This window comes from Pseudorca crassidens, chromosome 5, assembly GCF_039906515.1.
Source record: "Pseudorca crassidens isolate mPseCra1 chromosome 5, mPseCra1.hap1, whole genome shotgun sequence".
NCBI lineage: Eukaryota > Metazoa > Chordata > Mammalia > Artiodactyla > Delphinidae > Pseudorca > Pseudorca crassidens.
In genome coordinates this window covers 138,682,931-138,706,912 of record NC_090300.1, presented here as the reverse complement: position 1 = coordinate 138,706,912, position 23,982 = coordinate 138,682,931, and the positions used below count along the sequence as shown (strand labels likewise).

At 49.0% G+C, this 23,982-nt stretch overlaps 2 protein-coding genes across 12 annotated transcripts in view; one reads left to right on the top strand and one right to left on the bottom strand.

Moving 5' to 3' along the window:
• SMIM11 (small integral membrane protein 11) overlaps nucleotides 1–23,372 on the bottom strand; it is a 70,825-nt gene extending 47,453 nt beyond the window's left edge. For 2 of the 11 annotated variants that reach the window (XR_010943828.1, XM_067739423.1), the window contains exons 1-3: nucleotides 22,980–23,110; nucleotides 19,366–19,468; nucleotides 15,004–15,181 (exon numbers count right to left, since the gene is read on the bottom strand). Coding sequence is in view for 9 of the 11 variants with exons in the window: in XM_067739423.1 (XP_067595524.1) it covers nucleotides 15,017–15,181; nucleotides 19,366–19,377 (177 nt within the window). In the remaining 2 variants the exon portion in view is untranslated. Of the gene's footprint in view, nucleotides 1–2; nucleotides 6,423–11,359; nucleotides 11,570–12,524; nucleotides 12,704–13,210; nucleotides 13,713–15,003; nucleotides 15,182–19,365; nucleotides 19,469–20,098; nucleotides 20,182–20,359; nucleotides 20,463–22,979; nucleotides 23,111–23,272 lie in introns of those variants that run through there. The other 9 variants (XM_067739416.1, XR_010943827.1, XM_067739419.1 and 6 more) reach the window with 9 other exon arrangements.
• C5H21orf140 (chromosome 5 C21orf140 homolog) lies at nucleotides 1,737–2,507 on the top strand. Its single transcript, XM_067739413.1, has one exon. The coding sequence runs from the start codon at nucleotides 1,737–1,739 to the stop codon at nucleotides 2,505–2,507; it is 771 nt and encodes a 256-aa protein (XP_067595514.1).
• Nucleotides 23,373–23,982: the final 610 nt, after the last annotated feature.

The following is a 23,982-nucleotide window of genomic DNA, read 5'->3' as shown; positions in this document are numbered from 1 at the left end:
CATTTTTAATTAGTGTTAGGTTTATTCTTCTGTTGTTTATATTTGAAAATGCAAGCAAGTATATATATCCTTTATCATTTATACACACACATATATTTACACAAAGGTAACATTATACATTTTCTTCTACACTTCTGAGCATGTTTCTCATATCCATACATAACTGAAGATTGGATGAGAGAGAAGCAAAGAATTGTGTCTTGGAATTGACTTCATTGTATTATATAATGTTTTCACATCGCTCCAGGCCACAGGGGCCTGTGGGAGAGGAGGCAGAAAGGGGTGTCTGAACGGGGGGGCCTCTAGGACCACCATTACCACTTCAACCAAGGAGCCACACTTCTACATATTTAGCATCCATATCAAATTTGGTCTGAAAATGGTTCCTGCCACCAGAAGAAAAATTCTAAGAGAAAATGGCCACAGTTATCAACCCAGACCCACTGATTCTAGCCTCTGAGAAAGTTGCTTGGAGAGCACAGGCTTCATGTTAACTTTACTATGCTAGGTTAGTCTTACTGTCTGGCATTGCCTAAACTTGAGTCCCAAGAAAACTTTGTGGCAAGAAAATCTTCATCCATTCAACAGTAGAGAAAAGGACCCAATAAATCAGTTTGTCCACATCTTCATTTGAGGGAACCCATTATTCACATTTATGAAAGGTCTTTAAGGAGACAAGAAAATACAAAGGAAATTAAAGAGGCTGCTAGAGTTTGAAGTAAACTGTCATTTTGCCTTGAGTATATAAAACTAAAGTCCTTTGTAGACGGGGTATTGAATTAGCTCAAGAATTGGCAGCCCCAGTGAAAGACAGGTATGCAGGCTGACTTTCTTTCACTGTTCGCCATACCTTTTCTGCCACCTGGAAAAACCACTCTTGATTGTGAAAGTGGACAGGCAGCAGGCACAAAGTCCATGTGTACACAGACATAAACCATATATGTGTCTAGGCCCCACCGGACACATCATGACTGGTACCCTTGGGGCCTGGCACAATGCGGTGTATAGTAGGTGCTCAGAATGGTTGAATGAACAAATATATTACACTTCATCCTCATGACCTAAATGGAAATGAGTGAGGAACTTGGCTCATCACTGTTAAAAGGTTGCTTTAGGGGCTGAATTGTGTCTCCCCCAAATCTCATGTTGAAGCCCTGACCCCCAGGACCTCAGAATGTGACTATATTTGGAGATGGGGTCTCTAAAGAGGTGATTAAGGTAAAATGAGGTCATATGGGTGGGCCTTAATCCCACAGGACTGGTGTCCTTATAAGGAGAGGTTAGGACAGAGACACGTGGGCACACAGAGGAAAGGCCAAATAAGGACATAGGGGGAAGGTGGCCATCTGCAAGCCAAGGAGAAAGGTCTCAGGTGAAACCAGACCTGCTGACACCTTGATCTTGGGCTTCTAGCCTCCAGAACTGCGAAAAAATAAATTTCTACTCTTTTGTTACGGCAGCCTTAGCAAACTAATACAATTGCCAATCTCTCTCCAGACCTACTACAGATGCAATGTCAAAGTAACATCTTGGATGGCTTGCCATTCCCATTCCCACGTCATACAAGCCAGAAAGGAATTGTTCTGAGTGTGTGTTTCATGATGCTTTGAAATCTCAAGTGTATCTATGGGACCAGCTCAGCTGTAAGAAAGCCCTTTATGAGGTCATCATCCCACTCTTGCCAGATCACTGCAGATGGAGACACTCAAGCTTTGAAAAACACTTGAAGAGCTACCATGCCTCACTTTGCAAAACCTCTTTTAAGAAACATTATTATCAGAAATCTATTCAACAGCATGAAGAGGAAGCAATGTCTCCAGTATTTGAAAACCCTGAGAACACTGCAATATGATGGGTTTACAACTGTATATTTGGGGGAAACTTATATCCCTGAGAGTCTTGTAACAGGGGAAGATTTTAGTGATGGCTATTCCATGCCAACTCCAACTTGGTGTATTGTGCATGCTGGTGGTAGTCAAGGATGGATGCCTTGGAAATATCGGATGTTCCTAAGGGATGAGTTATGCATCAAACAAGAAGACAGCCTCTTCTCTGAGTTCTGTGATGTGGCAAAGAAGACCTACGGGAAGTGCACCATTGTGGTCAAAGACAGAAGGCAGCAGGATGAGATGAAGCCAAAGGAAGACACAGAATCCGAGGCCCAGGTCCATGTCCCATCAGTCCTTAACTTAACGAACATCACATGTTGTCCACAGGTGGCCAAGTCCTATGGCCATGAACTACTCTCTCTGCCTTCCGCTTACAGTTATCTGAACCCTCTAGACTCAGCCTGGTCTTCTCTGAAATGGTTTATCATCAATTACAGAAAGGAGTTTTGTTTGCAGTCCACTGATGGTGTCTATTCTTACAAGTATATACTCTTCAGTGATTTAATTAGCAAAGGGATTGAAAGGATGAACCCAAGCAAATGGAGAACACTAACTAACAAAGTACAAAGATGGGAAAACTACTATCTTGGTAAATTTTCTGAAGTGCGATTCCTCTAACAGCAGGGCCGTGCTGTGGGCATGATCTTTACCAATTCTGTTGGGTTTGATTCTGGACCACTGCAGCCAAAGATACTCCAACAATGACCTCACAGAGATGCTGTGAGGACTGCTTCCTAAGGGCATTGGCAAAGTGCTTATGGTTTGCTGAAGGTTTCATTAAATCTTGTTGGTAAATTAGTGATCTTGACTTTCATCTGGTTAAGGCCACTCTGAGGGCTATTATGTCAGTGAGAGGATGAGAGTTAACCGAGCCCAAAGGAGCTGGGAAGTGAGAGAGATGAACAGAGCTAAATGTTGTGTGAGGAAAAAAAGAGAACCAAGAGTGTGCTCACAAAAAATTGAAATTAACTAGTGTGCCTACCGGTTTCAGTCCACCAAAATAATCCACAGGGAGCCGGCTTGCCATCAACAGATGTGGTCCAGATGGTGGCTGAACAGGCTCTTTCCCTTCCATTGCTTGAAAGCAAGGAGGCAGAGGGTGAGCAAGAGACATCCAAGGAAGTTAAACCCCAACCAGATCCTCCAGGCAAGTTGGTGGTCCCCATAAGGAACCTGGAAAGCTATGACAGTGATTGGTTCAAGTGGGACTTGGTGGGTGAACAGGTGACGTAAACAGGACGGTCTACAGAACCCACTTATCCAATCCGTCTCCCATTCCAATTCCAAGAATCCCAACGGGAGGTCACTAGCCTGTCATGCAGTTGCACCTCGGGGCCCTGGTTGCTGAGCCACCTGTGGCTAACGGCACCCTAAAGTCTGGGGCTGCTGCTAATGGTGGCTGTAAGGGTTTGTGGTGGTATTTTTCACTTTTATAAAAAAAAAAAATCCCTGCCTCCTATTAAACATATCACAAAATTCACTCTTGTTTACGTATGCTCAGGCAGTAATTTTATAGCAGAAGTAATTAGTCTGGGGTATGTCAAAAACAATGTCTGAAAATTGCTACCAACTCCCAACAGACTTGCCTATATATCAGATGGTGAGGCCAGGTTCCCGCTAGCCAAGCACAGAAAAATCAGATTCTTTGCTTGTCTTCTGCCCTAATTCCTTCCTGAAACTCCCTGGATTATTTAGAAACACTTTGTCAGAAAACAGATGTTCAGTGCTTTTCAGCAACTAAGCGGTGGACTTCTGCAGCATCCTGTTTTTATGCATTTTATCTGCAGATGAATCACACTTACCACCTCCAACCACTGGGAACCAGACACTCTCAGCTGCACCTCCCACTTTACAGCCGACCGTGCAGTATGAGTTTCTTGTGGCCGCTGTGACAACTACCACACACTTGGTGCACTAAACCAACAAAAACGTATCCTCTCCCAGTCCTGGAGGCCTGAAGTCTGAAATCAGTTCCGCGGAGCCAAAATCAAGGTGTCAGCAGGGCCACGCTCCCTCCACAGGCTCTAAGGGAGAATCCATTCCTGGCCTCTTGTGGCTTCTGGGTGGCTGCCCGCCTTCCTTGGCTTGTGGCCACATCACTCCAACTTCTGCTTCTGTGGCCACATTACTTTCTCCTCTTCTGTGTCCAATCTCCCTCTGCCTCCCTCTTATGGGAGGCACGTATGACTGCATTTAGGTCCCATCCAGATAATCCAGAATCATCTCACCATCTCAAAATCCTTAATTTAATCACACATGCAAAGATTCTTTTTCCATATAGGGTAACATTCTCAGGTTCCAGAGATTCAGACCTGGATACATTTAGGGACCATTATTCAGCTAAGCACAGGTTCTAAAGAAGGTTTTCTTCTGCCAGCTGAAATACTGCATTTCCCACTGAAATACTTCACTTCCCAGCACATTTCCCAGGGGTAACACAGTTACCCCTGGTGAAATGGCTCTCACTGTGTGGTACTTTTATTTTTAAACCTTTTATTTATTTTGTTAAAAAAAATTTTTTATTTTTTGGCCATGCTTCGCTGCATGAGGGACCTTAGTTCCCCAACCAGGGATCGAACCTGCACCCCCTGCCATGAAAGCGGGGAGTCTTAACCACTGGACCGCCAGGGAAGTCCACTGCATGGTACTTTTGTGTGGTTTTTTTCGCTACCTGTTTCATGTATGTTTCAGAATTTATGTTCCTTAAGGGTAAGTTAACAGGACTCAGACCTCCTTGGTGACTTCAGTGTCGGTGGCCTGCGTTTGGGATGTGAGTGCGTTTTGCCCCTACGTCGCATTTATCTCACACCTGTCCAGAGTTCTGTAGTGACAACCACTAACAGCTATACACGCTTAACTCACTTAATCCTCACAACAGTCTGCGATGTAGGAACTACCATTGTCTCCATTTCTCAGAAGGGTAAACTGAGGCACAGAGAGATACGTAACTTGCTCCAGTGCAGAAGAGCTGAGGTTCAAATCCAGAGTTCCCAGGTAGAACTGTTATTCACACAGCCTCTCTACTAACGAGCAGCTCAGTTCACCCTCAAAACAACCTCTCAGGTAGGTCCTATCACTTTCCCATTTTACAGATGAGGAGACTGCGACACTCAGGCTAGTCAGAGCCTAAGCCCGTGTGCCCAGCCGCCATGCTTGGCTTGGTTATTGAAACACGGTGTAAGGCTTGCCTCTGACATCAGACAATCAGCTGGCAAAGTGGCTGCCTCCAACTGGACACAACAAAACATACTTCAGCACAATATTGAGCTAGAGGCAGGTACTTTTCAAAGACACACTATTTTGCAGTGAGAAAAAAAATGGGAGGTTTTTGGGTTATCAGATGAACAAGATAGACCGACAGGAGCTATTTTTCTGGGAAAACCGAGACGATCTAATAAAACGAGTTTAGGATTGTATTCCTTCGAGGCCTTGTTCAATCATTAGAAAGCAAGTAGGGAAAAAGAGAACATTGGTATAACCAGAGATCAAAGGGCCACGGGTAATGTGCAATTGAGTTACATAATATTGTACTCATAATTAAGAAATTCTTGCTTTATGCCAAGCATGGAAACTTCCAGGAGAACACAGTGGAAAGTACACGGGCTTCTGGGAATCGGATGGATCTCGTTAGAATCGCAAGTTTCCAGCTTGGTAACTATGAGACTTTGGACAAGTTACTCCCTGAGGCTCAACGAACTCATTCGTAAACTAGAGTTGAGGGCTTAAACACTTAGCACACACCAAGCCACTACATCATGACCAGCCCCAACTCAGCGCTCAGTAAACTGGAGCTCCTGTTACTGCAGTGCAGGCTGGGCTTCCAGCAAGCGCATGCACAGTTAGAGCTGCTTCTCATTTCCTTTTCACTCTTTGTGGCAAATTCTTGCTTTTTATCACTGGGTTGTAATCAGAGTAGACACATCTTAAGATGTGTCTTTTGATCAAAGGAAATTCTTTTCTCTGGCATTTCTTTTAAGACCGTCTGCGATAGGTTAGGGAATTAAGGATAAGAGGTCTCTTCTGGTGGTGTGGACAGCAAGGATGGAGAGTACAGCCTGGAACCTTTTGGGAGCAGCACTTGTATGAAATAAACAGTAGGTGAGGGCTTCCCTCGTGGCGCAGTGGTTGAGAGTCCACCTGCCGATGCAGGGGACGCGGGTTCGTGCCCCGGTCCGGGAGGATCCCACGTGCTGCGGAGCGGCTGGGCCCGTGAGCCGTGGCCGCTGAGCCTGCGCATCCGGAGCCTGTGCTCCGCAATGGGAGAGGCCACAACGGTGAGAGGCCCGCGTATCGCAAAAAAGAAAAAAAAAAAAAAAAAAAACAGTGGGTGATAAGGCCCAGCAGCCCTGCAGGTGTGGACACATCTTCTGGAAGACCCTTCGTGATGTTGGTGGCGCTGACTCCTTCGGAGAGGTTGGCTGAGGGCACATCTCAAGCACTTTGGTCCTCATCAGGACCAACAACCACATGCCCACTCCCTTCCTGTGGGCCAGGCTCCCCCTGAGGAGGTGGCGCGTTGGAAAATGTGCTGCCCTGGAAAAAGCCCAGAGGGAAATAGGTTAATGGAGCTGAATGCCCACTGGCTCAGGCCTTGACCACTCAAGGAAGGTCCAGGCTCAACTGAGTTGATCGAGCTGCACCTGGCCAATCAGGGGACCGAGTTGCCCCCCCATCCCCGCAGGCGGTACACATTCCTTCCATTTGTGATTGTTTTCCATGTACAGAACATTTTTATATACTTGACCTCATTCAGTTTAGACAACCACCCTGTACACAGGCAGGGCAGTGATCGTTAAGCTCATTTTACAAATGAAGACAAAGTGGTAACTGACTCACCTGGAGGGATGCCCACCTGTAGTGGCAGGAGGGTCAGGACTAGAATCCACGTCTTCCTATCAGGAAGTCCTCACAGCCCTCTCTAGCTGGTTCTATGGGTCAGTTAGGATTAGGTCAGGCTATGAGTAGTGGAGACCTAACCACAGAGATTTAAACAAAATAGAAGGTACCCTCCCATCCCCCACCAAAACAAAAAATGCTAAGGTGGCAGTTCAGGGCTAATATGATGGATCCACGATCATAAAGAACTCAGGGTCTTATCTTTTTCCTCTACTGTCCTAGACTTGGTTCCATCCTCAACGTCACCTCATAGTCCAAAATGGCTGCTGAAAAAGCCATTGCATTAGTATTCCAGGTAGCAGAGAAGGAGAAAAGGAGGAAGAAGGGCTCATCCCTTTTCTTTTAAGGGGCTTTCCAGGAAGTCTCACACTTAAACCTTCCACTTAAATCTCATTGGCTAGACTTAGTTGCAAGGGAAGCTGGGAAAAGTAGTCTTTATTCTGGGTGGTGATGTGGCCAGCTGAAAATCCCTGCTCCCCTTCCTTTGGGTGTTACCACTCATCCACTTACCAAATATTCGAGCACCTTCTATGTGCCTGTAATGTGTGGCCCGGACAGGGGCCCAAAGAAAGTAAGCTCAGGCCCTGGAGGCAGTCAGGTTGGTGGTGTGGAGTACCTCTCGGTCAGTGAGATTTTGGAGGTGTGGGGAGTGAGGGCTCAGAGTCCAGGGCCTGGCTGGGGAGTCAGGGGCAGAGCGGCAGGAAGAGGTGAAACTGGAGCCGAGGCCAGAGGAAGAGCAGGGACTTCATCACAGTGGGTAGAAGAAGAGGTCAAGTGTGCCCAGCTTACCCACTTCCCAGGGCACGGGGTATGTGAGTGCGCGCGCGCACGTGTGCGTGCAAGTGTGCGTGTGGTGGGTAGGGAGCAGTGTGAGTGGAATGAAAGGAAGAATGCAAGTGTGGAAGGGACAGGATGGAAAAAGAAAACAACGTGTTGTATGAGGAGTTTGGGCTATTCTAGAAGGAAAGGAAAGACCCTGAAGGGTGTGGTGCAGGATGATGGGTTAGGGTGGGGAAGCATAAGTTTTCCCACCAAGGAGTCCAGCTCCTGGTTCAAAACCCATGTGTGGTTTTCCAGGCCTGACCGCAGGCAGTTACAAAGGTGTCACCCAGCAGGGTTCATGGGGGCAAAAGCCACCCTCCCCACAGCAGACTTGGTGACAGCCAGGGCCCTGCCGTCTCTGAAGGGAGCTGTAGTCCACGGCTCAGGCCCCTGACCTGGAAGGAGAGGGGAGAGGGGACTGCAGGCCCCAGGTCCTTGGGCTCTGCCCACTGCACCCAGCATCCCTCCCACGCTCAGAGTAGAAGGACTTGCCTCAAGCTAAAGGGGAAACCGAGGCCTTTACCCAGCACAGCTTCCCTGGGTATCCCCTCGCCCTGCATGTACCGGGGCCTTCAGTGCCCGGCCCCCAGATGCCATCCACCTCCAGCCCGGCCAGGTTCCCTTCACTTTTCCTGTCGCATCTCCTTCAGCCTGTGATCATGCTCAAGCTTACTCCTTCTGGAAAAACCTTTCCCTCAACCCTGCCTTCCCCTAAGGCTACCAATGTCTCTGTCCCCACCTTTGAGGTGCACAGCAGGCGGCAAAGTTGGGAGAACTTCTTTTACAATTTTTAAACAATCAGCTCGCCGTGAAGTCCCTCCAAGTTTAATTCAATGGGGCTAATTGTGAACCTTTGAAAAGTACAATCAGTACATTAGAGAGTGTCCACATCTGGAAACTCAAGGGAAATACTGAGCCAATTATTTGAAATCTAACCAGTTATTTGTAATTAACATATTGCTCAGACAAAAATTTGTTTCCTGACTTTGCAGACCCCACACACACACACACACACACACACACACACACACTTGAAATTAGGATGCAAACAGCACTGTTTCTATTTCCTCATACCCTCCCCACTTCCCACAGCCTGGCCTCTGTCCTCATCGTGTCGTCTTGAAGACTTGATGACCCACGACTTGGAAGAACAAGAACGCCTGCCCACCTGCCCTGTCCTTGCATGGGAGTGAAAAGTACAGGTCCAGAGCTGAACTGCGAGGTCCACATCCTGTCTCTGCCTCTTGCCAGCTGGGGAACCTTAGACAGAGAGGTTAACCTCTCTGTGCCTCGGCTTCCTTATTGTGAGACGGGGACGGTGACACATGTTGGGGGTAACAGATGTAAAGCAGGAGGAATAGTTAAGGGCTAAACAAGGATTCGCAGCTACGTTCTCTCCCCTGCTCCCCAGCCTATTGGCTCCAGTTGTTCCTTCCCAGCCCGGCTTCTGGCTCATCTCCCTCTGCTCATCGTTTAAGGCTCCAAAGGAGATTCAAGGACCACCTCATCGGCATCCCCTTGGGGTTTTCAAATTTGTTCACAGATTCCTGGTCTCTCCCGCATGGCTTCTGATGCCGTGGGTCTGGGGTCCAGCCCAGGAATCTGCACTTTAAACAGCCTTTCGTGTGCGCTCACGTTTAAGAACCCAGCCATAATCCTCTTTTCCCTCCAGACTCTCCACCACCCCTGGCTTCCCTCCAACAAGGACGAGACCTGTGGCATCTCAGCACAGCCGGGGATCTCAAGTCGGCAGTACTGTGCATGCGCAGGCCCGGCCCCTGCAGAGGCTGGGAAGGTCGCATCCAGGCAGGTGTGCTTCCCTGAGATGAGAATTTGGTGACGGACGGGCAGGAGATGACCTTTTTTCAAATGCCCCAGATTTTTTGTTTGAAATATTCAGTTCCTGAAATATATTATGTACGTCTCTGCCTCGTTAAGCAAAGTATATAAAGACAGTTTCACCTTTCCTTAATGTCATGATGGGTGTCGTTCCTGGTGTGGGCTTGGCGATCGTACAGACAAGTTCTCCGCCTGGTCTGCTGCTCAAAGACCATCTCTCTTGCTCTGAGGTATTTCTGCCGCCAACAGCCTTTCTTCATATCTGATTCTAGTATGTTGTAAGCTCAAAAACCAAAAACGTGTTAGGAGCCCATCTAACAAGATGAAATATGATCTGTGTGAGGGATCCTGGGGCTCTCTTGTGCATGGAGGACGCAGATTCCAGTTTACGTTCTTTGAAACATCTTTCAGCTGCCCAGGGACGGTGGTCTTATGGAATCGTTCTCACTTATGGGCCCGAGAGAGAGGCTGGGTAGGTGCAGTCAGATGGGGTCCTGGGTGTGGGCTTTACCAATCACTCCATCCACCCACGTGTTCATGCATCCAACCACTTATTTAAAGTCAAGCTACAAATCTACTGACTTCATGTACACAGGGTTGGAAAAGTATCAATAACTCCAACTACAGTAAGTCCCCTACATACAAACCTTCAAGTTTCAAACTTTCAAAGATGCAAACGTGCATCTGGTTCCAGCAAGGAACCAGAACCTGAGCCATCAGCGTCAGGCGTGAGTGAAATTGCAGCTTGCCCTCCGTCTCCTGTTGCTGATGACCGTTCAGCTCTACCATCTCCCACCTCCTCTCCCTCCTCCAGTCGTAACTCTTCTTGCCTGTTCACTCGATGCCAGCCCCTATATGCCAGCTGTTGTACTGTACTGCTGTACTCTTCAAGGTACTGTACTGTAAGATTAAAAATGTTTTCGTGTTTGTTTTTTATGTATTATTTGCGCGAAAAGTATTATAAACCTATTACAGTACAGTACTATAGAGCCGATTGTGTTAGCTGGGTACCTAGGCTAACTTTGTTGGACGTACACACAAAATTGAACTTCCGAACGCACTCTCAGAACAGAACTCGATCGTATGTAGGGGACTTACTATAGTGATTATCTCCCCCTAGTGGAAGAAGAGAGTATCAGAAAGGTTAACTTAAACCCCAAAACACCGTTTACAGAAAACCTGTGGGTGTGGTCAATGGTTTATTCCTATCCTTAGATGATCTGCTACCGAATTTTCCAAGAAGACGGCCAGATGTTCCACCAATTCCAAAACTGAGTTCTAAATCCCAAAGCCTAGAAACACACCTGTGTTTAAAATAAACCTGAACCTCTACTAGATGGGCATAGGGTCTCCGTGAAAAGCCAAGGCCACTCTGCATCCCCTGCCCTGGGATTTACGAGGCATATAGCTGTAAGTACATATGAGGAAAGGGTGCCCAGAGGTAGTGGGTGTGATGCCAGGTGTGCTGGGAGCCCATGATGCCCTCATCCTGCAGAGAGGTGAGGAAGCAGAGGCCGAGGCCCTAGCGCAGGACCCTAGAGCAGGGTGGGGGGGTCACCCGCCAGGCGGCAGAGTCCGCCCTGACAAAGGCAGGAGGCTAGGCCATGGCCCAGGGTCAGTTCTGGACCTACCTGAGCAGGTCAGGGAAGCGAGGGTGCCAGGCTGCATCTCACCTCTGCTCTGGTCATCTGCTCCTGCAGCACGGGACCCAGGCCACCGCGAGGCTCCCAAGCAAAGGCCAGAGCAGCATCCTGCAGGGAGGCTGAGATGCGAGCATGAGGGCAAGTCCCCTTCTATTTTGGGATTTGTAGCTTGTAGAGTCAGAGTCTCCTGTATTTAAAACTTTGATTCTGTGTAAATTCTGTTTTCTAAATTGTGATTAGGAGCAGCCAGCAATCACAGTAAAACTTAAGAAAAATATAATTCCCTTTATTCCTCATGCTTAAAATTCCAAGTTCTGCCAACCTGGGCCAGGATGGCGTGGGGCACGGGGGAGGTAGGGGGAGTATCTACTAACATGCCCTCGCGCAGATTTTCCACGTGGCTGCCTGCAACGAGACCAAACATTCCACCATATTTGTGGCTTTGGTTACTGTTGCCTCATTCCCCATCCTCTGTGGTATCTGGAGAGAAGTGAAAAAACAGGAACCTTTTAATAGAGACCTCAGTCGGTTAGGGGCTGAGTCAAAAGACTTATGGACCCCACTCCTCTCAAATATTACAGTCTGCTGAGCATGTCCCGCCCTTCATCTCATATCAGCAAATCGGAACAAGCAGACTGGTGGGGAGAGGACAAAGCACACCTGGGATCCTCTTTCCTCCTCACAAACAGGCAATTCCTCCTAGACTTGGTACCCACCGGGGCAGGAGGGTCTCATCCCGCACCCCTCCCTGCAAGGACCTCACGGGTCAGCAGAGGCACGATGCTCCTGGAGCAGCGAACAGCCCCTCCCCCCAACAATGAAAACACAAGAAAGAGCCGAAGTGATCGGAGGAGAGAAAGAGGAGGAAAGGAGCGTAGGCACTAGGGCAGCAGGTTAGAGGGCTGGAGGGGTGGGTGAGGGACAGCAGGCTGATGCGACAGCTACAGCCCCGTCGTCTGTGGAGGTGCACCTGTGATCTGGTACCCACGGCTAGGAGATGCTAGAAATGCAAAAGTCCCTCCTCTCACTACACAGAGGGGTGTGTGTGTGTGAGGGGGAGGGGGAGGGGGAGGGGGAGGGGGAGGGGAGGGGGAGGGGAGGGGAGGGGGAGGGGAGGGGAGGGGGAGGGGAGGGGGAGGGGAGGGGGAGGGGAGGGGGAGGGGAGGGGAGGGGAGGGGAGGGGAGGGGGAGGGGAGGGGGAGGGGAGGGGGAGGGGAGGGGAGGGGAGGGGGAGGGGAGGGGGAGGGGAGGGGGAGGGGAGGGGAGGGGAGGGGGAGGGGAGGGGGAGGGGAGGGGAGGGGAGGGGAGGGGAGGGGAGGGGAGGGGGAGGGGAGGGGGAGGGGAGGGGAGGGGAGGGGAGGGGAGGGGAGGGGAGGGGGAGGGGGAGAGGGAGACATACACCTACTTTGGCTTATTCCAAAGACCGGAGACACCCTTTTTACAAAGGTATTTTATTTTAGTAAACAAAATACTGGTTCTTTTAAAAGCACAGAAAAATTCACATCGTTTTAAGTTAGACTATAGGCTGGGAGTTTATCTTCTGACATACCATTCAATAATTAAATCTTTCATCTCAGCCGGAGTCCACTCAAGCTGACATTTAAATTACAAAATCTAGAAAGGAAGACCAAAGGGAGAAGCATGAAATGTCTCACAGAGTAAGAGGATTGTTTTACTCGCTCAGCATCAACCTTTATGTTCAGCCATTTACACTTAAACAGAAACCACTGAAGCATATCTATTAAGGAATGAAGTTTTAGCATCACAATTTCCTTTCATCTAAAAAAAAATCCCTTTTGTTTAAAACAAGGCTCCAGGCCAAGCTTTGATAGGCTGCCAGCCTAGGACGGGAAACGGGCTGCCCCGGTCAGTTCTAGGCTCAGCTGGACAAGCCATCCCTCCCTACTTCACTGACGGGCCTCTACTGACGTCTGTGGGAAGGAAGAAGCGTTTAGGGCCTCGCACCTCGTCTTTTCTTTCTCTTTGCGGTTAACACACAAAATGATGACTCTGTGGATTAGAAATCCAATCAGCGTTTCAAGGGAAACTGCCTTCCCTCACCTTCTTCGATTCTGAAGTGCTCCCTCTTCCCCCTCTAGTGTCGACTCATGAATTTCAGTCAATAAAACATCTTTTTTTTTTTTTTTTTGCGGTACGCGGGCCTCTCACTGCCATGGCCTCTCCCGTTGCGGAGCACAGGCTCCGGACGCGCAGGCTCAGCGGCCATGGCTCACGGGCCCAGCCGCTCCATGGCACGTGGGATCTTCCCGGACCGGGGCACGAACCCGTGTCCCCTACATCGGCAGGCAGACTCTCAACCACTGCACCACCAGGGAAGCCCCCAAAACATCTTTTTTTTTTTAAAAAGAAGGCAAGATTTCATAACAATAACTTCTTTGGCCTGGCAGGGCATCCAGCTCACTAAGGACCAGTGAGAGGACGGTCTCCTCCCCTGGGGTGAGAAACAGGAGCTGAGCGCTTCCCGCAGCTCCCTCCCTGAACTCGGCATTCAGGACCAGGACACAGTACGACCACCGGGAGGGACACACTGGGGTCGAACTTTCGACCTGGGTTCAGTTCTGGTTCTGCTCTTCACCATGTACAGTGGGGGCCACTTTTCAATCTGAATGGACCACACAGGGCCGTCAGGAGTGGTCAGTAACATCGCTGTATGTGAAATGCTCAGCAAAATGCTAGCCCAGAACAATCATTCAATACGTTATGACAATTATTACTCATAAGTATGCTTTTCAGCCTCAACAAGTCTACGAGTATTGTAAGGGAATTCACGTCTACAGAAGTCTGTCTCAGAGTGGACAGAGGTTTTGGAGGTCACCAACCCAGTGGTTCCTACAGTGACCTGTTGCTGAGAAGACAGCACAAGAATCACCTAAAAAGTTTTCAAAAGAACAGATGCCAGACCCAACCACAGGCAGAATGGAATCTCTCTGAGGCTGGACCCTGGGAATCTGCATTTTAACAAGCACCCCAGGCAAATCCTGATCATTAGGCAAGTTTGGAAACCACTGATCTAGAACTCCCTGCTACCATATTTGAATCCTCTAATTTTTAGAGAAAAGCATAGAACTCAACCTAAGAAGTGATGAAACTGGGTGAGCACAACAGAATTTAGGAAACTGCTAATTGTCCTAAGTTCGATCTGTAAGTGGGTGTTTAATAACTTCCTGGTGCCTTAACTCAACAAACACATTCTGGGCACCCCCTGCGCTCTGGGACAGGCACTGGGCTACAACGATGAGGAAGACTTTGTGCCCAGTGAGGCGGTCATCGGGAAGGCCCTCTGGCCAGGGGACCGACCAGCAAAGGCCAAGGGGCACGAACGTCTATCGTGGTCAAGGAATGGCCTGCAGGAGCGTAGAGAGGGGCAGCAAAGGGGGCAAATGTGACCAGGGTGAGGATACACCGGGAAGGGATTTATATGCCATACCTAGGAGTCATTATCCTGAGGTTAGCAGGGCTTCTTAATCTTAGGTACATGCAGGGGTCTTAAATGACCTGTGACCCCACTTCCTCCCCACCCCTGTCTGCAATTTTATGTACAATTTAGGTGTTTCTAGTATGTGAGCTTCTGCAGGGAGAAGGTCCACAACTGTCATGAAATTCTCAAGAGTCCTGTGACCCAAATCCTGTTAAGCACCATTGCTCCCAATGAGGGGGAACCTGCGCAGGCTGAGAGCAGAGGTGTGCCCTGCGGCTCACCAGCAGACGGGGCTCGAGGGTCAGGACCTGCAGCCCGCACCTTATACACAGCTGTTCTACCTCCTGTGACAGGTGGGGCTCCGCGCTCGCCCACAGCCTTCAGACCGAGGGATCCGGAATTCTCTGAACTATCACATGCAAGGACAGGCCCGCCCTAACCCACTGTGCAGTCTGCATTTGCAAAGTCCCAGTACCTTTGATTTCCCTTTAGTTATCCTTCTTCTCTGACTGCTTCTTCTTTTCAGCTTCCAGTTTTTGCCGTTTTGCTTCCAATTTTTTCCTTTGGTATACTTTGGCTCCGGCAAACGCCAGGCAGAGAATTAATGTTTTCGCTGCCAAGATATACAGCAGCAGGGGCACGTGTTCAAGAACCTTAAAGAGGAAAGAAATGATCCTAGATGTTCTATAATTGATAAGGAAGGTTTCTCTCATGCTCCTTCATTCAACACACGTTTCCTGTGCACCCATTATGCACCAGGCACTACACTAGATGCTAGAGCTTCACTGATGTAGGACAGACGAGGTCCCTGTCCCCGTGTCACCGACAGTCTAGTTTTAGGTGCCCTTCATCACTCCCTTGTTGCTGGCTTCACAGAGAGGACCACCAGTGGCCTGCAGACGTCATAACTCTGCTCCCTCACAACCTGACCTTGCACTCTGCCGATCACCTGGCCCCCGGCGTCTGAGGCAGCAGCTCGGTCCAGTGCGAGAAGCCGGAGCCAGGGGATTGGTCCCAGCCCAGCTCTGCCACTGACTGACCCACTGACAGACTGTGCGACCTGGGTCCGTCACTCGACTTTCCTGAGCTTGTGCCTCTTCACCTGCAAAGGGAGGCTGGACCAAAACTTCCTTCTGAATTCTCCACCCTTATAGGATGCTGTGATTTCCTCTTGGTTCCAGCTACTACTCATTAGCACTGGTATTTGAAGATAAAATAAATATATAAATAAAATACAATAAAACTTAAAACATTAAAACTTAGCTACTTGTTTATTGTTCCTATAATTTCCTGTCGGAGGGAAGTTTTAACCCATTGGCTAGAATGAAGTCTGGGGAATAACCAGGGATTGGAATTACTCACTTTTTGCACCAGCAGGCTTTATTATGAAATTCTGTATATCACAAGTATCTCAAGGCAAATACTACACTAGTTTTGTAAACATGATTAGTATGACCTGAGTGATAACTATGGGCTTTCTGTGTGATTAAAAATTCCTTCCCAAATAAAGTGAAAAGGTATGCCTTCGTCGAGAGATCATTATTCTAGAGGACGAGGTAGGATTTAGTCCAATGAAACCATTAGGTTAAATGCCAAACATCACTTCTTATATACCGCAGCAGTATAATGAGACTCTGCGACGGACAGTGCATTAGTCCCTCCCTCCAATGGTTTCACTGAAGCTCATCTGAAACTAGTTAGTGAAACCTTTAGCTGAGAACAGTATGCTCGCAGACGTGGAGGGCTAGAAAGGATTTTAAACACGACTTGGTCTACACCTTGTTCTACACACGAGGAGAGTAAAGCTCAGGGCAGTTGAGAGGCCCGTCCACGTTACACGGCTAATTCACGAGGAGGCCAGAGTTGGAACAGAACATTCCAACCCCTACGCCAGTTGTCTTTCCATTGATTCTTGATTTTAATGTGGTGGAATTAATGAAATCAACAAGTTATGTTCCAAGAACACCCTGAGTAACTAGATAATGGTTTTCAACCACAAAATCATTTTAAGGTAAAGAACACGCACATCATATGCACTTCAGAACGCTTGCTCTGGCCACAGTGTAAAAGACTAAAAATGTTACAACAGTGAGAGCTCTTATCCTGACGAGCAGAAGCAGCTTAGAATACCGATGTGGTGTCCAGGTCCTTCCTGCCTCAGACCTATGGCTAATCTCCCCGACCTCCCCCCAGCAACCCTCTAACTCATCTACTTTCTTGAAGGTTCACATTTTAGGGACGAGGATTGGCTCCATGTTTATAAGCCAGCTGAGAAAGGAAAGGTTGCTAAATTGTACCTCCCTGGAGGCAAAGGCCACCAGTTTGGAGATACAAACTTCTTTTTACGTCCACTAGGACTTCCCAGGCTAACCGAACCCTGGCTTGCTCTGGCAAAAGCTACCCTCTTCCAATTCTTTCAATCTCTATGGGAGAGCCTCTGGAGTCCTGTTATAACCAAGCCCCCATCACAGCCCATGGTTCCCGTGACCTAAACCCAAAACTTAGCTGTGGCAGTTACAGGAATGTACATCACTGCAACCAGAAGTTAGAAACCCACTGAAATGGAAACACAACAACAAATGGACCCAGGTAAGTGGTTTCAGTATTTACTTTCTTTTTAAAGGCTGTGGAGAGAAGGTGACAAGAGGCAGAAGTTTCGGGACTGAGAAGGGGCAGGGCAGTGGCAGTGGAGGTCAAGGATACCACAAGGGCTAAAGCAAAAGGTTTCAGGGCCCCTGTTCCTGCAACACTCTTGGACAGTTTTGCTAAACCTTCAGTCGTGTTATATCTCCTCCTCTGATTTCCTTCTAACAAACCCCTCACGTTAACTCCCCAAACCTGCAAATCTTCAAGGAAGTAAATGAGTAAAATATAGCTGGGTGGATTAGATCTGTAACAATTTTCTAAACAAATCCCAATACCTGTGTCATGAGAATGACTGACGTTTTAAACACACTCTGTTGCTAAGGTACTAATACACAAGTAGGGCTGACTGTCGCTGATGGCCACAGGCCGACCGAGCTAGAAAGGGAAGCACAGGATTCACCGGGGCCTCCATAATCCTTCAACCTCCTGGGGGGTCACCGCAATCAGGGCAGGAGAGGCCATTCCTTTCTGACACTACATGGAAGGGCGCCCCCCTTTAAACATGAAGCTGCTCCCTGGTAGGCCTGGAGCTGTGTGTCTGCCCGAAGTTGGGAAGGTACAGGCAGATTTTGTTCCTGACACAGGAAAGGACTCCTTTTGTGACAAGCAGGATTGGCCTGGGTGGTCAAGTGGGTCGATGTCACTCCACAATTAAAAAGAAAACTTTCTCTGCGTAGCGCCTCACCGGTACACATCAGAATCCCCTGGGAACTCACTAACCCCAGGCCTACGCAATCAGAAACTCTGGGCATGGGGCCACATCCGTATTTTAACCAGTCCTCATGGTGGTCGTGCTACACGCTGCGGCCTCGCAGCACCGAGCACACGGCCTGACCCTCGCTGGCTGACGTGGCCTCTGGTACCAGCTACCGCCTGTCGTCAGGCTCTGCAGAGGCTAAAAAGCCTTCCCTACATCTCACCCCACACTGCTCTCTGCTTCCCCTACCCCACACCCTCTTACTGCCTTGTCTTTCCTTCCCAGCCTTTCTACTGGCAGCGCTGGAACCCCAACACAGGCGAAACAAATGCTCCCGCATCTCCAAGCCCTGCCCAGAATGCTCACTCCGACTGCTGAATCTCAACCAGGCTCAGTCCCCAGAGCCCTCCCGCAGGGCCCCCCAAGCCCCATGGAGCTGGGGAAGGAGGGGGGTCTGTACTCTCCCGCCTCCCTGATCCCGCTTCCAGACCTTTCCACTTCTTGCGATGAAAGCCAGCGGCTGTTCTGAACAAGGAAATGCTTATGATAATTGAAAAAATACATACAATGAGTTTGAAAATACACACATTACACATATATGTGGAAAAAGCACGGGAAGAAAATACACCAAAATTGTTCATAGTAGCCATCTCTGGACAGTGAGACGATACATGATTTTGATTTGATTTGATCCTTTTCGAAACATCTATTTTCGTGACTGCTCTCTTAGCCAACCTCCAACCTACCCCATTCCATCTCCTTCCGGGAGATAACGTGACACTCCCCTTCCCTCTCCAAGACGTGCTGACTATGCCCACAGCCCTCTGAATGCTTGCGGCTAACAGGAAACTCTCTGGTTGCCCTTGAGCTTCTGCTCCCACCAACTGCATCTAAGGTTTTACAGGGGTCAGTTGTGTTTATTCTGCAGCCAGTTTACTGAAGTAGCACTTGATGTGATAATAGATAATTTATTTAAACACGAGACTCATGAGCTATGACTGTGTAAAGGAAAGGCTGTTTCCATGAAAACTAAGTTGCATGCTTTGAAAGACTCAATTTGAACTGGAAAAAAATGCAACTGTTGGCAACACAAATGTAAAAGATTAGAGAAGCAGAGCATAAAAATCAGGAAAGATCTTGTATGCAGATTGCTTCATCAGATCTTAGTCATCCACTTTAAAGAAACCAAAGTGTGAAATTATAGGTGAAACTTCAAAGGCATGTTTTTTGCAAGAAAAGTGAGGCAGACCTGAGGGCAGTTGGTGTCCTCTCGAAGAAAAGGCCTAGCCTTCCTCCAGAAGTCTGGCACATAAATGTACATTTATCTGTCTTCATTAAAAATATTATGTACTATTATGATTCCTGCTTTAATCTACTTTTCTTTCTTCTTTTCTTGCTTCCTAATCAACCCATCCCTACAGAACTATTATTCTGAATTTTTACGAGCAGGAGAAGGAAAAACCCCAAGCCATCAATGTTTAATGGTATTCTTACCTTCCAGTTCATGCTGGGCCAACTGGGAGCTCCCTCCTGGTCAGTGCGGGCCACTCCACTCAGGCAAGTTGGAGAGGGGGCCGGAGCGGCAGGTCTCACTGTCCTGGTGGGGAAGAGAAGAAGCAGGTCAGCGTGGGCTTTCTAGAGCAGACCACCTTAGGGAGACTTCCCTTGCACGGAGAGAAGGCCCATGAACAAAGACGGCAAGCTCTGCAGAGAGGAGGGTAAGCGTCCCCAGCAAGGGGACCAGAGCCTGCTGGGAAGCAGAAGGCCTGGGTGAGGGTCGAGCTCTTGCTGAGCAGGAGGATGCCCTTGGTAGCTCTTCACTGGGGAAGGGAGCACAGCCAAGCGGAGGTGGCGGCGCTGCTCCTGAGGGGACGCAGGCTCCCATTCCATTCATCTGTAGACGGAGGAGCCCAGGTCCAGGATCTGTTCCTCCTCCCACGCCCTGCCTTGAACGAGAGCCGGTCTGTGGATGAGTGTCATTTTATTTCTCAGGTCCTCTGAGTGTTCATTCAGGTAATCTTGGCTTTTTAAAATATCTGGAGGGAAGGGAATCAGTGATGGGGGAAATCAATATCCTAAGAAAGCCGTTCAAATCGAGAATTCCCTCTAAGACGTGAGGGAGACCTAGGTGAAGGTGAGGCAGGAGGTGACAAGGCAGGGACACGGCTGGAGCACAGGATTTGCTCTAAGGCCTCCTGCGTCACTATTTTTAGAATACGACACATACCCCAAGAGTCAGAAGACTTGAGCTCTGGATGAAGAGCCTACACACTCTGGTAAGTGACTTCCCTCTGGGGGCCTCCGTCCCATCTGCAAGTGAAGATGGGGGTGTCAACTAGATGGGCTCTGGGGCCCCTACTTTTCTTGCAGTTCGGCGACTTTCAGCATAATAGTCACAGCTTCGCTTTACTGGGCCCGGCTGTGCTGAAGTGCACTACATGCGTTAACTCAGCTAGTCTTCACACCAGCCCCATGAGGTGCAGTTTACCGTCTACACTTTGGAGATGAGGAAACAAAGTTTCTGTGACACGTCCAGGGTCACGGTGGGGACTGAGATTCGAACACATCCAGTGCGGCTCCGGAGTCTTATCCTAATGCAGACAGAGAGCTTTGCGGTAAAAAAGCATGGGGATGCTTCTCTTTAAATGTACTTACAATTAGAATCAAGCAAGCAGAAAATTTCACAGGCCTTTAGAATGGGGCTGATGAGATAAACTTCAGGGATGATGGTTTTTAAAATTTTCACTTACAAAAGCATCTAAATAGAGAAAGTTCAGACCTCATTTACTCAAGGTCATAGTATGTTGAAAACAAGCTAGCAGTTGGCACAAGATAGCCAAGTTTTCCCCGTGACTTGTTCAAAGTCAGATAAGCTAACAACAGGAATTTACACCATAAATCTGTTTACATGCGATGACCATGACTGAAGGTGTGCGTTACCTTCACGTATAAATGGCCTGTTTGTCTTTAAGTAGCAGCAGATTCTGCCCTGCACTGGAGAAATATTTCCTACCAGGTTATAACCTGTTGCTGGAATTTTCACTTTGAATAATCTCTAATAATCTCAGGAATCAGCCATGTTGTAAATTAAAATGTTTAAGGTTGTGCAAATTTTATCTTTACAACGCCTGCTTTTACTGAGTTGTCTGCAGATATAAGTAGACACGTTTGGCTGTTCCCCACACATTTTCTGAGCCCAAATTACATACTCAGTGAATTGAAGTAGGTAAGATATTAATTCCCAAGGTCAAGGACCATGAGTAGGTCCAAAAAGGTTATGGGGGAAATAAAAAAACGCCCAGGGGTCTGGCCCTCTGGTAAACATGTGACCTTGGATGAGTCACTGGGCCTCTAAGCCTCAGCTCCCTTGTCTGTAAATTCTCCTTCAAAGACTGGATCATGAACACTAAGCACCATGTTCCGCACATGAAAAGCACTGAACAAATTATCAACCATAACTGTTCTGATAAATACCTCTTTCCACTAATGGACATGTCAAGCTGCAGGACACAAGCAAGTGGCATCGAGTGCAACGTGTGACAGCAGGGTATGAAGCACCACCACTGGGCAAGCAGGAGAAATGGACTCTATTCTTGGTGGCACCAGTGCCAAGGCATGTGACCTGGGGCAAGCCATTAGCCTCTCTAAACCAAAGTGTTATCATTTTAAAAACCAGAACCCGAAGAACAACGCTGCAACACTGAAATGCCTAAGTCACCACTCTCTTTGATATCACAGAATCTGACTAAAAATATACTGGCAGCTGCCTCAACATCATATCTAGAGTGATAAAATTCAATCTCTTTAGGAAAGAAACATATTTAAAGTCCATCTGCAAAGCAGTGGAAGGGGTGCATTGAGGGTGGGAGATGAGAGGGCAAATCAATCAAACTCATCCCCACCCACTGCCTCCAAATGATAACTTTTCTCCATCTCCCTTAAATTACAGGCTCCAACTCAGCCATTTTTGTAGCACCCTGCAGGACTTCAGCAAATGAGAACAACTGAGAAAGCTAAAAATATCATCAGGCTATTTGCTCTGCTGCCATATGTACACCTGGTGCAATATTAGAACCAGGAGGCAGCTGGCATCTGAGGGCTGAACTGCAAAAGCCAACAAGACCGGGACAATTTTGAGAGGCATAAAATCTGTGAAGTGCAGGATGTTTTAAGCTTCCCCTGGAACTATCCACCGTCTTAGCTTAAAACCCCAAAATAACAATGGCTTAGGAAGAAATAGTTCTCTTTCCTTCACTGCAAAAATATCCTGATTTCTCCTTTGCCAGATTTCTCCTAAAAAACAGAAGAGCCAGTGGCTTATTCTGATTAGGCCAATTACAGCAATATGGACAATGTGTAGTCCACAATTTTCTTCTTGGCACACCTAACACACCCAAGGGTCGGTCTGTCTCTGGGTGTCTCATTCCAGCCACTCATTAGGCTGTGTCCTTAGTTTGAATTGTCCGAAGCTGTTCTCATTCCCCGTCTCTACCGTTTTCACCCCAACACTTCACCCAGTCATCTGAAGTAGAGGTAGGTGCGGGGAGGAGAGGGTTCCAGTTGAACCTTGGGTATCACTTGGTCGACCTCTGAGCCCCACGCCCGGGTCAGCCGGGGTTCCCAGGGCGACGGGCTGAGCCTCGGCTCCTCCGTAGCCGGAGGGCCGGGCCAGGGTCCGCTACAGCCGCGATACCTGGGAGCAACGCCTGCTCCGCTCAGACCCGAGGATGAGGACCAAGGGCGACCACTGCTTCCCCGCCCCCCCCGCAGTCTACAGAACATTCCAGGGCATTCGCTCGCCCCCAAATCTCTCTGGCGGGAACCACCACTGGGTCCCCCCCTCCGCCTGCGTGCCAGCCTCAACACGCCGCCCCCGGAGCCGGATCCGCCGATCTCGCGGCGCCTGGACAACCTAGCCAGGCAGGACGCTCTGCGGGGGGAAGGGGGGGAACGTGACCGCTGTCAACCCCGCGGTCCCCGGGGGCCCGCTGGAGAGCGTCCTGCAGAGAAAATGCAAAAGCGGGGCGGGCCGCCGAACTCCACAGCGCCCCCAAAGAGCTGCCGGGTCTCGGGTCAGGATTCGGCAGACACGGACGCCATCCACTTACAACTCCAGGCCACGGAAGATCCAGCTCGCCGCCAGAACACGAACCACGACTCCCACAATGCCGCGAGAAAACTACATGTCCCAAAATGCACCGCTCCGCGCGCCGGCGCAGTGGGCTCCGGCCACCTCGGAGTGTGCGCCGCTGCTCGCGCCGGCGCAGTGGGCCCGGGCCGCCTGGGTGGGTGCGCCGCTCGTCGCGCATGCGTTTTGGGCCGGACGGCCTTCGTCGGGCCGTGACGTGGGTCACCTGGCGGAATCGGCCTGGCCCCGGGCAGGTTCTCGTTATGAACTTACCTGAGCTGGAAGACGGCGGTCGGAGGGCGGGCGTCGATGGGGCTCCTGCCGCTCAGCCGTCTCGCATCCCTGGACGCTCCTCGCTGTGTGCGACTGAGGGCACGTGGCTCCCCAGAAGTTTCCAAATTTAGCGTTCATGTTCTCTGTCCAAAATGCGTGTGTTTTCCCTTGGGAGCAGTAGAGTGCCCGGTACTAGGTTCCCAGATTCCTTCATTCAACAAGCGCTTAGAAAACCGGAGCGGAGTTTGAGTCCATCAGTCCCTGCGGCACGGGAGGGCGCAGACTGGCCACCCTCCCCCCCCACCCACCCAGTTCAAGGATATTGAGAGGGAGGTTCACAGACTTTTTACTACGTGCTTGGCTCGCCATTTTTTGGTTGAGGAAACTGAGGCAAGGGAAGATGATGTGGCCGGCGCAAGACAACGTGTGAATTGGAGTGGCAAAATCTAGATTTGAACCCAGGCAGGCTAACTCCGAACCCCATTGGGACATCTTGGTGCTGGTGAAGAACGAAATGTTACGGAGTGCAGAGGAAAGGACAAACTGGAGGATTGGGGAGAGGGGGGTTAGTTCTGTCAACAAGTGAAGTTTTCCTGGAGAAAGTAACTAAAATAGCTTTGTTCTAAGCACTTTGCGGCAATTTTCTAATTGAAGTCTCCTAACAGGCCTATAAAGGACATAATATGCCTGTAACCACTTCACAGATGAGG